The sequence below is a fragment of the Anser brachyrhynchus genome (genome assembly GCF_964034855.1).
Source record: "Anser brachyrhynchus genome assembly, chromosome: 1".
In the NCBI taxonomy this organism is placed as follows: Eukaryota; Metazoa; Chordata; class Aves; order Anseriformes; family Anatidae; genus Anser; species Anser brachyrhynchus.
In genome coordinates, this window is record NC_137694.1 from 195371685 (window position 1) to 195385085 (window position 13401).

The window sequence follows — 13401 nt, forward strand, 5'->3', positions numbered from 1 at the left end:
GCTCAGGCAGTGGGTCAGGATGTGGTGTCCCTCTGAAGCAGGATAAAGTTTCTTTTTCCTGCAACGTGGCCTGGTGTCACCAGGGGCCACTGAGTGGTGAGTAGTCACTGCAGTGTGAACCAGCAACCTTTAACCTTGCTCCACGTGGAAAACCAGTTTGTTGTTGGAGTAACCGGATGTGCAGTCTGAATTCTTTCTAGCCTTTTCCATGGGTGCTGGCAAAACAGGCACTTGTTTTTTTCAGAAGTTAGTCAGATGAGGAGTCCAGTCCTTAAAACTGCTATTCATGATTTATGAAGTGTAAACTAAGTATGAAAGCATAACAAAACTGTTAATAAAATACTCATTAAAAATCTTTGTGCATTGAGCAAAATCAATTATACATTTTTCCAAGTGCATTATCACTCTGTTGTAACACTTTCTTCACTTGTGTTTCCTCCTCCATCCTCGTTATCACCTGCATAAAGCTTTGTATTAAACATAGTCTGAGCTTCTGTTCTGTTTCTGTTGAATTAAGGAAAACCAATGCGGCAAGGCTAAATCAAATAGAATAATTTAGATGTCAGCTGCTTCCTTGTCAGTCTGAGCACAACTCTGTACCTTTCAGCAATTGTGGGATTTTTTATTTTTTCTTTTACAAGCTATAACACAAACTTCATCTCTTCAGAAGATAATCCACAGAGAAAGCTAGGTTTTATACTTGCAGTGCTAACATAATGTGGCATGGAAGATTTCCTCTTATTAGATACTCTCCATTGCCTCATAAACATCCTACTTGAAGCTTACTGTAAAACTTTGTTACAGCATCCAAATGGGAATGAAGTATGACAGATATTCCTGATACCCTTCCGTCATGCCTGAATCCTTTGGTACTTTTTTTTTTTTTTAATGCATTTATTCTCATTGCAGATAATGTTCCAGATTCTAGTATAATGTTACTAGTACCCAGGTTACTAATGTGTCATCTGTGTGGGAATACGTATGAAGCGGGTGATGGAGGGGGAAAGCAGGAAGAGACAAGGGAGGCTAGAGGCATTATTTACTACCATTTCTGAAAGGTATTTGTCTATCTTGCGTTTGTGTAAGGAGATGCCATAACTTCTTTATTTTTTACTGTAGTTACAGGGATGCAGAGAAGAATTTCCACAATATATCAAACAGATGCTCCTATACAGACTGCTCTGGCAATGAAGAAGCTGAAGATGTCTCAGGAATTCTCCAGTGTACAGCTAATGTACTTGGTATGTATTTTTTCAAGGGAATTTGTTACCTTCAGCTGAAAGGTATACTGACCATCTTATTACCAGCAGTGAACCAAGGCATTTTAGTTCTAACAAAGGAAATTTAGGATGTACGCAGCTACGTATCATTGCACTGATATCTCGTGTCTCCTTTTTAACACATATTTTCTACCTTTGAGACAACACAGACTGATTTTTCAGTGGAGGTACATTCAGTGAAGATGCATCAACTCAGGTTGATGTCAGTGATTGGGGAGTTTTCAAAGGGTTTGAGCTGAAATGAATTTGCATCTGTCCAGGCCTGGGTCTTGGAATTATTTCAAAAAGTGTTTTATGATTCAGCGATTTAAGAACAACAGATGCTCTTAGGGTCTATGGACCTGATATGTAGAGGTCCTGAGAAACACAGAGCAGGATGACATGAAACATTTTGGAAACTGACATTCACACTGAAGAATGCTTGCTGCAAGAAACTTAGAAATGTTGCATGTCAAGATGGTGTCATCCATCACTGAAATGCAATTGTCTTACTAGGGTGCACCAACAATACACAGCAAACTCCTGAAAATTACCTGGGAAGCCTTAGCTTCTCTCTGTAGTGTCACAGGGAGCCACCTGTTTTGTGCTGATAGCTCCAGTCAGGTGTCAAGGCTTCATTTAGCAGTGCTGGTGAGTTATATACAGGAGCTAATGAAACAAAATTTTTCAAATTGTGGTCTCAAAACTAAATGGCTGGCTATTTGCATTCACACATTATATACCCAAATAACTCTTCTTCCCTAGTTGTTACTAAGTTTTACTGGTTTTCAGTCAGACCTGTGTTGCTGATACAAATCTACCAAGAAAGACAAAAAAAAAAAAAAAAAAAAAGCAGAGCTCAACACTGAGAACTAAAATTTTGATTGGGGTTGTTTTAACTGTTTTAGTTCTATGAAACTGACCATCTTCCTTGTTTTAGAGTAAACTTTACAGCTCAAGCTTTAACCATTAGGCATTTATCTATATTTTACAGGGATCTGTAAGGAGGAAAAGTAGTAACTGTTTTTAAAGTTAATTGTTTGAAAGCAGAAATTCCTGATTTATTTGTGATAGTCATTTGCAAAGTAGAAGAGCCAATGTTACACAGCGCTACTTCCAGGACTGCAACAGTCGACAATAAAATTTTCATTATGTTTTAAGACATGAAGTGGTCTTATATATGAATTATATACAAACATGCCATCTACTACCAAGAAAGTAATACCAATCTTGGTCATGTTGTTGGTTGATGTCAGTTTATCAGCATTATGAGTGTTTGGGCTCAGTCTGGAGGTCAAGTAGCTCACCCATTTGCAACACAGTGGCTGAGCTGTTGTAGCTGTCTGTGCCCACTGCTGTCTAGTGTCATTTGTCATCCACTGCTTTCATGGGAGTCTGAAATGGAGAGTTGTTGATGATCCTTCTCCGCAAACAAGGCCCTGGGGGTCCTGATGGGCAGCAAGTGAGTCCTGATAGTAAGTGCAGCAGTGAGTCCTGGCAGCAATGATGGTCAATGGCAGCCTAGGCTATGTGAACAGGGGCAGAGATACAGATTGAGATGAGTGCTTGCCCCCCTCTACTCAGAACATGTTAGACCACATCTGCATTACAAAATCTGGGAGCCCATAAACATAGGTAAGTTAATAAGCTGAGGGAGTTCAGTTGAGGCCCTTGAGATGGTGGAGCATGGAGCACCTACCCTGTGAGGCTGGGGGAGCTGGGCTTGGTCAGCCTGGAGCAGAGATGGTGTTTGAAACCTCTGTAGCCTACAAGGTTGTGGGGGAAACAGTCAGGGTCTTCACAGTGGTGCAGAGTGAGAGACAATGGCCTAAATTAAAACTGGAGATGGACAGGCTGATTATTCTTCCCCATGAGGACCGTCAGGGAGTGGCACAGGTTGCCCAGAGAGATTGTGCAGTCTCTGCCCTTGGAGATTTTTAACCACAACTGGGTGAAGCCCTGAGCAACCTGGTCTGAATGACCTGGCAACTTCTGGGATCTCTCCCACGTTGAAAACTTTTCTGATTCTGGCCCAACACACAGCTAACAGGAAGCAGCTGGTGATACCATGATGACATTTTTGCTAATGGACTACTGGGCTTTTTTTCTGAACTTTTATATAGCACTCAGAACACTTGGGACTGTACTTATAATGTCTAAACTCTATTTCCTTTTTCATTGGAGGCCTCAGCAAGCTGCTGAAATTAGGGTGGAAGGTGCAAAAGATGACATTTTGGTTCATTGTAGGATTCCTCTGACCTGGTAATATACAGGATAAACCTGCAGAATTTTTATGGCATTGTGCAGCTGGAGAGTCTTTCTTCGGTGATGCACAGGACTGAAGTCTGAGCTTGTATGATAATTAAAGATGTGATATACCTTCGTTGTCAGGTGAATACTGTGGGTCATATTCTGCCCACAGAAAGTCTGGACCACCATGTACTACTGACAAAAAAATCCTTCTGGATTTTGTATTTGTATATGACTTGCATGTCTATCTTTTCTGTCTGAAACTGTTAATCAGACTTGGTACACTCTGTGAAACACCTAACATATTCTAGTTTAGAGATGACTCTGCTTTCCTGTCAGTCAAAGTGCTTTTTCCTTTGTCAATTGCCTTATCCTGCAAGATGCTAAGGACTGTCAGGGAGGTTCTGAGTGCCTTTTGCTGCTGATCAAAGCCACGGGAAGAGGCTGTGCTTGGCACTTTCCACTTTTGGGTCACTGAGAGAATTAAGAACACATTAAATTGTAAATATATCCAGTATTAGTTATAGAATATTTTGTTTGCATTTTTTAATAACTGAAAGCTAACTCTCGGAAACGAGCGCTGTGAGTGATAAGGCAGGACTAATACAAAATAATGACTTCGTAACACCATTTATGTATTAATGTTATTGATAAAACCCGACAAATTAGATATTCAGTACTCACATCACCGTGAAGCAAAATAGTGTTCTAAAAACAGTTATGAATATATTTTTGTCTTTAGAATGCTTTTAAATCAGTATGTTAGTTGTGGTCCCTTAGCATCACTGAGTGATGTTCAGCCTGGTTTTTCAGTGGTTTTCTCACAGTCTGTGCATGTCAGGGACAGAACAGACTGTTTGAATCACAGTGTCGGAGTAGCAACTAGGCATTACTGTCTTGGGGAATTATTAAAATTGATTTTGTTGAAAATAAGTTCATAGAGATTTACTCTTGGAAAACCTCACATTTTAAAGACCAAATTTGAGATCATACTAAAAAATAAAAAATAAAAAAACCTCTGTGAGCAAAGCACTAACATAATTTAAAAGCAATACTTTCCTTCTCCTTTATATGGTACAAGAACATACGGAAATGAGCAGTAAAACCAGCTTCCTCATTTTAATTGTTAGCTCCTATCACAACAGTAAATAGTTAATGGAGGCTGCATAATTAATTCTCACACGCACAGTTATTTTTCTGGTTGAATAAGGATTAGTAAGAGATTTTTCTATGTAAGAAGAACGTAACCACATAGATGTGAAATTGGAGCAACTGGCATTCCTGAGACTGGAGACAAGAATGAATCTGACTGTGACAACGGCTAGTGAATCTGTTGAACCAAATCTGGCTTTCGATTTATTAATATGAGTGGTAACAGGGATTTGCTGTCTAGGGCAGCAAGGAAGTGTTTTCTTAAAGGTGCTTGGCAGCAACCTCATGATCTCTTGCCTTAGATAATGTCAACATGAATCACCTCTCCTGACCCTCTAACTGCTTCTAAAATAGTCATTTAGCATTCCTTATTCATCAGAAGACAGTGAAGGCTGAAGTCATTAGTAAGCCTGGAAGACTGCGAGCAGATGCTTCGCACCATGGTCCTGGTGCTTACACTGCTCACAGCACAGTACTGACTGCATGCTGTACACTCAGCGTGATGTGTGTGGTTTATCATGCATGAATACTGGAATTTTTCTCCTGTCAAGTCACCACTAAAGTGTGACACTATCTTCCTGCAGTGGATGAGCCTGATTCTTCTTGTCTCCTTGGTAAGTTATTCCTGCTACAAGTCCATAGACATCAATAGAAGTCTTTCTGCTTTAATCCACTGTAATTAAGGGAGCCAAGTCCATCATGCTCAAAAACTGTAAACCATGTTTGATATCAGATCAATGACACAGCTTTCCTTTGTGGTGACAGCTTCCATGGCTGGAATATTTAATTCTGTATCCTTTTCAAAATAGTCCAGACAGCTTTATGACAAGCTCTGCTTTAATTAATTGGTGCATGTGTAGTTTTTTCAGTGTCCTCCATAAGCATATAATCCAAAGGAAAAACAAATATCAATATGTTGGAAGCTGGGCAAAAAGAGAAGAGAAATCCTAGTCTTTAAAGGGGGCCATTATAAAGTTTCTAGTTTGAAATAGAATATTTCAAAGAATAAATGCTGGTATGTTTTATCCCGTTGACTCAGATAATGCCTTTAGCAGGCTAGCTGTACGCTGTTCCGAGCAGATTTGTGCTGTTAGTCTGAACTTACTTCAGAAATAATGATAAGAAAAAGATTCCTATGATGAAGTATATTATCTGGATGACTACTGCATTTCTATATTAAGTGACTATAAATTTACACTGAGGTACGTTAGAGAGAAAGAGTGTATCCAAAGAGATTTCTTGTTTGACCTTAGGCAAGTTTTTATTCTTTCTGTGCCTCAATTTCCCATCTGTATAGTGGAGATAACAATTTCTTTTTAATCCTTTAAGCCATTTGTCAGTGCTGGTTAGATTTTAACATTCTCAAAGCAAAGATGTTTTCATACCATTTGTACATTCAGCATTTTGAGCAATGATGGCCAAATCTTGTTTGGGACTGCTTTTCTCCCCATAATTTAAAATAATTTTATTTCAAGTGAGATTGCAGCATGCATTTGGACTTATTGCAGCTAGTCAGAGAACAGCAGAGGACTTTCATGGAGCTGCAGATTGAAACTTTGGATACAGGAAAATAAGGATGAAAATGTTTTTAGTAGTTAGTCTGTATAATTCCTACTTTAGAATTTATGTAGGGAATTTTTGTTGTGATATAAATCCTTCCTGACCTGTCTTCTGCTTATCTGTTGGACAGGTATTCTAAGCAAGTATGTGTTACAGAGCTTTGTGAAGCAAAAGAAAAACGCCCATTTTTTTCATTTTTCATCACCATTGTGTAGTTCTGATATATCACAATATTATTGAACATCCCAATTGCACAAACTAGATACAACAGCCTCCACCTCACATCTCTGAAGCACCCTTTGCAAACACTGCATGCAATTAATGCAGTCTTTGTGGACATGAACTACACTCTTATTTCAAGCCTTCACAAAGCGAAGGGGAGTTTCATGGAGGGACTTACCTGTTTTCCTTTAAATACCACCAGTATTTCCTTTGGAGCCTCTTTGCAGGAACTGTATAATCTGTCATAACTTTTGATATTAAAGCTAATAGAAAGTAACCTAAATGCATAAATATCTATAAAAATTTGCCATCTTGTGCAAAGTTTACAAAGTGGAAGTAGACGTTCATACCCAGTCCTTAATGACACGGAAGAAATATTGTCTTTAAAGTCTATTTGCATCTTAGAGTACAGTATCTACATTGTATGTACTGCAGCACTGTGCTATATATACTGCATAATTAACACTTTTGCAACACCTTGGGCACACAGCCTGAAGTTAAAAATGCACTAGTATCAGATAGTTGTTTCAACAAGGAGGCCTGGAGAAATAATTGCACCTATCCACCTTTTAATTGGTTAAGATACAGAAAAACATTGTCTTCCTTTTCTTTTATTCAATATATTAATTTATGCAAAACAATTCTTTTTCATCTATTATAAAAAATTAGCTTCTAAACTCTTAGAAGAATAACCTAATTTTCCTTAAAAAATGCACAGCGTAAATCAATGACAGCTAAGTCAGCTCCATGCGTAGACTTAAATGTATAGCAAAATTTTTTCCTGTTAGACATTTTTAACTTATAGGTTAATTATAATGCTCTTCCTCTTGGTTTTGCTCCTGAGAGTGGTGTGAAGACTTGGCTCCTCTGTCATTTCTAAGTGAATATCTTTTTGGGCATCTTCCATTTGGAGTATGACATGCCATGGAGGCAAGGATTCACAGATGTCCCAGTGATGTATGCAAAATCCTACCCCAGAGCCCTGTCCCATCAGGGAGATAAATCATTCAGCCCCAAGACGATGAAGAGGTGGAATCTGTTGTTGGTGCAGGGGTTTAGAGAGCTCTTTCTCTGGGTGAAATTTGCATGTCACCACCAAAGAAGATAGGTGCCGTAGGCAGCTTTATAATGAGTGAATCACTTCATCCCTAAATACATCTGGCAGGTCTGTTCCTTAGTGCAAAGGACATAATTCTATAAAAGTCTTTTGTTCTTTTGTTCAATTTGTCAAAATTGAAGAACTTTGTATCTGAAACTAAGAAAGTTTCAGCTTTTACCCATATTTTCTTGTTACAAAGAAATAAATTTTAGATCTTTCTGGTAACTAATAATAATGGTTTGTCATTGCTGAGAAATGATACATTTGAGGAGAAAAGAAATACATTGAAAAGGAGATGCTGGGGCAGATCTCAGCCTACAGTGAGATTAGACCAGATGATGTAACTGGAAAAGATAATAGAATCATAGAATCACAGAATGGTTTGGGTTGGAAGGGACCTTAAAAATTATCTAATTCCCACCCCCCTGCAATTGGCAGGGACACCCCCCACCAGACCAGGTTGCTCAAAGCCCCTTCCAATGTGGCCTTGAACACCTCCAGGGATGGGGCATCCACAGCTTCTCTGGGCAGCCTGTGCCAGGGCCTCACCACCCTCACAGTGAAGAATTTCTTTCTTTCTAATCTAAATCTCCCCTCTTTTAGTTTGAAACCATTCCTGTCATTAGTCTGCCCAAGCAAAGAGTTGCTCTCCATCTTTTTTATAAGTCCCCTTTAAGTAACGAAAGGCTGCAACGAGGTCTCCCCGGAGCCTCTCTTCTCCAGGCTGAACAGCCCCATCTCTCTCAGCCTTTCTTCACAGGAGAGGTGCTCCAGCCCTCTGGTCATCTTCACGGCCCTCCTCTAGACTTGCTCTAACAGCCCCACATCTTTCTTGTGCTGGGGGCCCCAAACCTGGACACAGCACTCCAAGTGGGGCCTCACAAGGGCAGAGCAGAGGGGGACAATCCCCTCCCTCCACCTGCTGCCCACCCCTCTGTTGGTGCAGCCCAGGACGGTGTTGGCCTTCTGGGCTGCAAGTGCATACTGCTGGCTCCTGTAGAGCCTTTCGTCCACCAGAACCCCCAAGTCCTTCTCTGCGGGGCTGCTCTCAATGAGTTCTCCCAGTCTGTGCTCCTGTCTGGGATTGCACGATGGAGAAGGGTTTGGCACAGTGACTGCTCAGCAGGTGCCTGAAAACTGTAAATGCTTATATATTTAAGGTACATAAATTAGTATCAGTTTCCATTTCCTTTCAACTAAGAAGTGCAGATAGTCATTAGAATGCAACTAATTTAGGATACACAGCCTTATTTATAATTAAAGTGGTTGGTTTACAAATGGTGTAAAAGGAAACTTTACATGGCCCAGAGGACTGGCAACACTAATGGATTTTAATAATACTTGGAACTCCATCCTTGGGGGGGGAACTAAGCTATACACACAGGGCTGCTATTATTTAGCAGATGTCACTGTCAGTAGAAAAGTAGTCTAAACAAAAATCACATAATTTATGTGATTTTAAAACTGAGATGAATACATCTAAATTAGGAAAGAACAAATATTTATGTCAAATGGCCTTAGACTTCCCACTCTCAAACCAGAACTATTTATTGTTACAAAGCAGATGAACTACCAGTAGATAGTGAGCAGTTTCAAGATATGATGTACATTAATATCTTGTAGAAGTCTATTTATAAAGTAGAGGACATTTTGGGCATGTCTCATTGACTAACTGTAGGAGTTTGCCGTTATTTTAGCTGCTGTGGGGTACCTGGTGTGGCCTCTGTCAAGCCCTCAAAAATGTGCAGGTCTTATTTAAGTCCTATATCCTGGCAGAAGTAACTATCTATCAGTCCTTTTGTAGATGTCTTGGATGCCTTATGAAGTCTCAAGTAGCACTGGATTTATATATTTAATCAGCTGAATTGATCCCTTTATATATGTGAATAACTATGAAAAACAATTTTGCATTTCACAGGAAATGTTTTTAGATTTCATGGCAATTTTATTCTTTCCAAGAAATGAAGTTCTGCTCCCTATGTGGATTCAGTGACATATATACTTAATGCAAAAGCAAATTTAAAACTCCTTTTTTTATTGCTATTTGATCTCTAGAGTTAACATGAAACAAAATGCCTTACTTTTAGGAATCATCAACATACCGACTGCAATTTTCTTTAGATATACTGTGTGCAAATCGAAGTAGTGAAGTTTCCAGTTCGAGATGGGGGGTATCAAATGATGATTGTCTTGCTTCAGACAGCTTGCTTTTGCCTGCAGAACCGGCTGCTACTGAAAGTGCTGGATGGTGGAAAAAAAACCCACAAAACAACATTGCCTGTTCTTTTTAGCTCAGCTGAGCTTCTTGTGTCAGTAGTTTGGAGCAGAATCTTTTACGCATAGCCTGAGTACAGGTGATTAGGATGTCACCGAGAGGTGGTAATTATAATGATATTTCTAAGCATAATTTATTAGAGAAGAACCTGACTTTAACAAAGAAAGAAAACGCCTCATTAAAAATTGGATTAAGCAAGTATTATAAGTGTGAAGAATATTTTTTCACAATAATTCTCATTTTTATTTTATGAAATGTAAGATATGTGGGCTCTGTATGGTGTTGTAAGAGAAGTGTAGTACAAATTTTACAGTTGTGTCAAAGGCATATGTAAAGGCATAAGATGATGCTATTGTGTTTATATAAAAGCACTAAAACGGCAGTATGAAAAATACTGTCTGGCTTCCTAGAATGATATAAATTCATCATGATAATCAAGTAAGATCAAAGCCCTTTCTACAGTAATTACATACTGGTACTAGGCTCACTTACAAGCCAAATGATCCATCTAATGTACCTTCAGCATTAGCCTGTACACATCAAAGCCTTTTTTATTGAGAAAATAAATGCTGCTTTTCCTACTGTCTTTAAATTATGCCTTGGAATCCTAAACTGCCACCTGGCTTTCTGTCCAAAAGACTGTTTAAAAAAAAGATTATATTCATGCCAAAAATCTGCTAATCCAAAAACATTAAAGATTTTTTTTTTTTTTCTACAATTAAAGGTGGCAGATTCTGCTTTTGTCCACAGTATGAGTTCCGGACTTGCACTTTGAATTGTTCTATCCCCTTAATATTTGACATTTATATATTCTTAATGGGTATCCCAGGAAAAGGGTATTATTCTATGCCAAAGCTTTCAGATGCTGTCCACTTCACAACCATTGTCTTCATGATTTACCTTAAGGAATAGTTGGATGTCTTGTAATTGCTTCTGTGTGGACTGCAATGGAATTGATTACTTTGACATTTTTATCACATCATTCATCTTCTATTAGTTTCTGAAGAGACTATGATTTGTGATTTCCTTTATGGGAACAGATTTCTATCTAATTTCTCCAGACAGTAATGTACAAATTGCTTAGATATACTACATTAGTTCCTTGGCATTAGTTCCTTGTTGTGAGTTCACAGTTTACAGGAACTACTGAAAAGAAAATGAAGAAGGACCTTTTACTAGCATGGTACTCTGGGATGAAGTCATCTATTTTTGCTCCAGTTCAGTGGAATACTTAATTTCTGCTTTGATCCTATGCTTAAAGACTTTGGTCATTTTTGATCTGGCTCACAACTATAAGATCTTTTCTCTAAGCGTCATAGATCTGTAGAATCATAGAATGGTTTGGATTGGCAGGGACCTTAAAGATCGTCTAATAAACCATCTTTGAGACACATTTTCAAAGGATAACAACAGACTTTTAGAACTTTTATCATGGGTTTAAAAATAGTTTGTAATAGGGGACCATAGCAGTGCCTTCATTCTAAAGTTGCTTTGCCTTTTAATTTCCTTCTAAAAAGTGTATATTTAATTTCTCTCCACTATGGGCTAGAGTAAAAAATGGCATTTTAAGAGAAAGCAACAAAAAAGAAACTGCTATGGAAAAAAAAAGTATTAAAGTTCAGAATATGATTTGTCCTCTTGTAGAAGTGGTTTAAGTGGTAGGAACACAGTAGATCACTTTCAAAGAGGAAAGTAAATTAGACTGAAGAATTCTTAGAATTTCATTGAGTATACCAGTACAAGGCTGGTAAATAGCAGAAGCTCAACATAAGACCACATGGCTTCAGCTGGGAAACAGAAGAGAGTAATGGGATGAATTTTGGTTTATTTTGTATCACTACTGTTAAGTGTCTTGGTGAAAATAAAAGAGACTTTTATTTTATTTATTTTATTTTATTTTATTTTATTTTATTTTATTTTATTTTATTTTATTTTATTTTATTTTATTTTATTTTATTTTATTTTATTTTATATATTTTTTTTTTTGCTTACTTAATGATTGCAGGCTTGCACCCCTTAGGAAGCCCTATCTGTGTTGATGGGGGCCACCCACAAGGCAATATAGAAGTGCAGTGGCCTCTGTAATTGGAAGTGCTGGGCACACACACAAATCTCAAACAAATATATTTTTTTCTGGGTAGCTGAATATATATATATTTAATTAGAACGCCAGAGTGAAAAAGAAAGAATGAAAATACTAGCTTTTCAGAAAGGGATAGTAAATCATACTGAAAAATACTTTCCATTTTGATGAATGGAAAGTTGACTCACATTTACAGGGCCATCTTCAATGTGAATCACCCACCTGCAAACTTTAAATGAAAACAAAATGAAGATACACAGAAAGAATATCGTGTGAGAAGGGTAAAAAGATTAGACTTTATGCAGATGGATAACTTGAAGGTTATAAAGAAGATTATTTTGAAAATTTTATTTGTCTTTTCTTAAAATAAAAGAAAAAAATCAGGAAATACTGAATATGTTGGAAATGGAAATCATACTGAATGTATGATTCATTTTTTAATGATTTAATTTTTAAAGATCACAATTAGCTTACAGAAGTCTCCAAACATAGTAAAGCATGCACTGTAGAGACAATGAATTCTGTGGATTTTTCTTAAAAAGCGGGATCTTCTATAACAGATAAAATTATCTCTTGACCTAGTAGCTCCCTCCTTTTCACTAAGACAAATATTTACTGTAACAGGAAGGGAGAAGCTTCCTCAAAAACATGTTTGTTCATGATCTTTCAGCAGGTTTCACTTTTTTTTTTTTCTGTAGCATCTGATACCAGGCACTGCTGGACAATATTTCTGAGCAGCTGCATAGCAGCCTGGTGTACTCTGACGTTTTCTGTCTTCGTAATGATGATCGTTTCTATCGTTTCTTGTAGCTAAGCCCATCCAGTCAGTACAGAGAAAGGGGGGAGGGGGAAAATACACAGAAGATACTCAAAAGATTGGGATCATTTTTATTGTACCAAATAAAAAGTTATGATGAAAGATATCTAGAGTTAATGTTTTATGTAAGGTATGTCTGTGCTTCTATTCATCATTTTTTTCAATAGGAGAGTCACGATTGCTTCACTGAAAATACAGATAAAGTATTTAGTGCAACTTCATACAAGCACAACACTGAAACCAAGAGCAAACAGAAAAAAAATAGTTTGTGTTTTCTTGTATAATAGGAATTTAAACAAAGGTTTTGATTTTAAAAAAATCATCATGCTTCAGGCAAAAATTTACCTCCAATTGGAGAGGCTTAGGGAGAAACTTCCCCAATTGGTAGGTTATACTTGTTTGTTTTAGAAGGTGGTTTGACTTTGTTTAATCTTCTCAGTGTTTCATAGTGTCTATTATTAGAGATAAAATTCCTGGCTAAGACAGACCAGCAGTTTCGTCTGGCTTGGGCATATCCATTTTTTTATTCTGAGCTAATCTAATTTTCTGCTGGTACTGTGTGTAACTGAATTCAGAGCTAAAATGTTTTTAAAAGTAGTGGCACGTCCTCGAGCCAGGTCATTGACATAGGATAATTCATGTTGCTTGGAGTCAGTATGTTACGTCCAGATTGAACAGCCAGTC

At 37.8% G+C, this 13401-nt stretch overlaps 1 protein-coding gene across 1 annotated transcript in view; it reads left to right on the forward strand.

Annotated features, from left to right (window-relative positions):
- The window catches only part of GUCY1A2 (guanylate cyclase 1 soluble subunit alpha 2), a 173746-nt gene that overhangs the window by 19008 nt on the left and 141337 nt on the right, over positions 1-13401 (forward strand). Inside the window, exon 3 of the mRNA XM_080593301.1 lies at positions 1120-1241. Coding sequence (XP_080449427.1) covers positions 1120-1241 — 122 coding nt within the window. The remainder of the gene's footprint in view (positions 1-1119; positions 1242-13401) is intronic.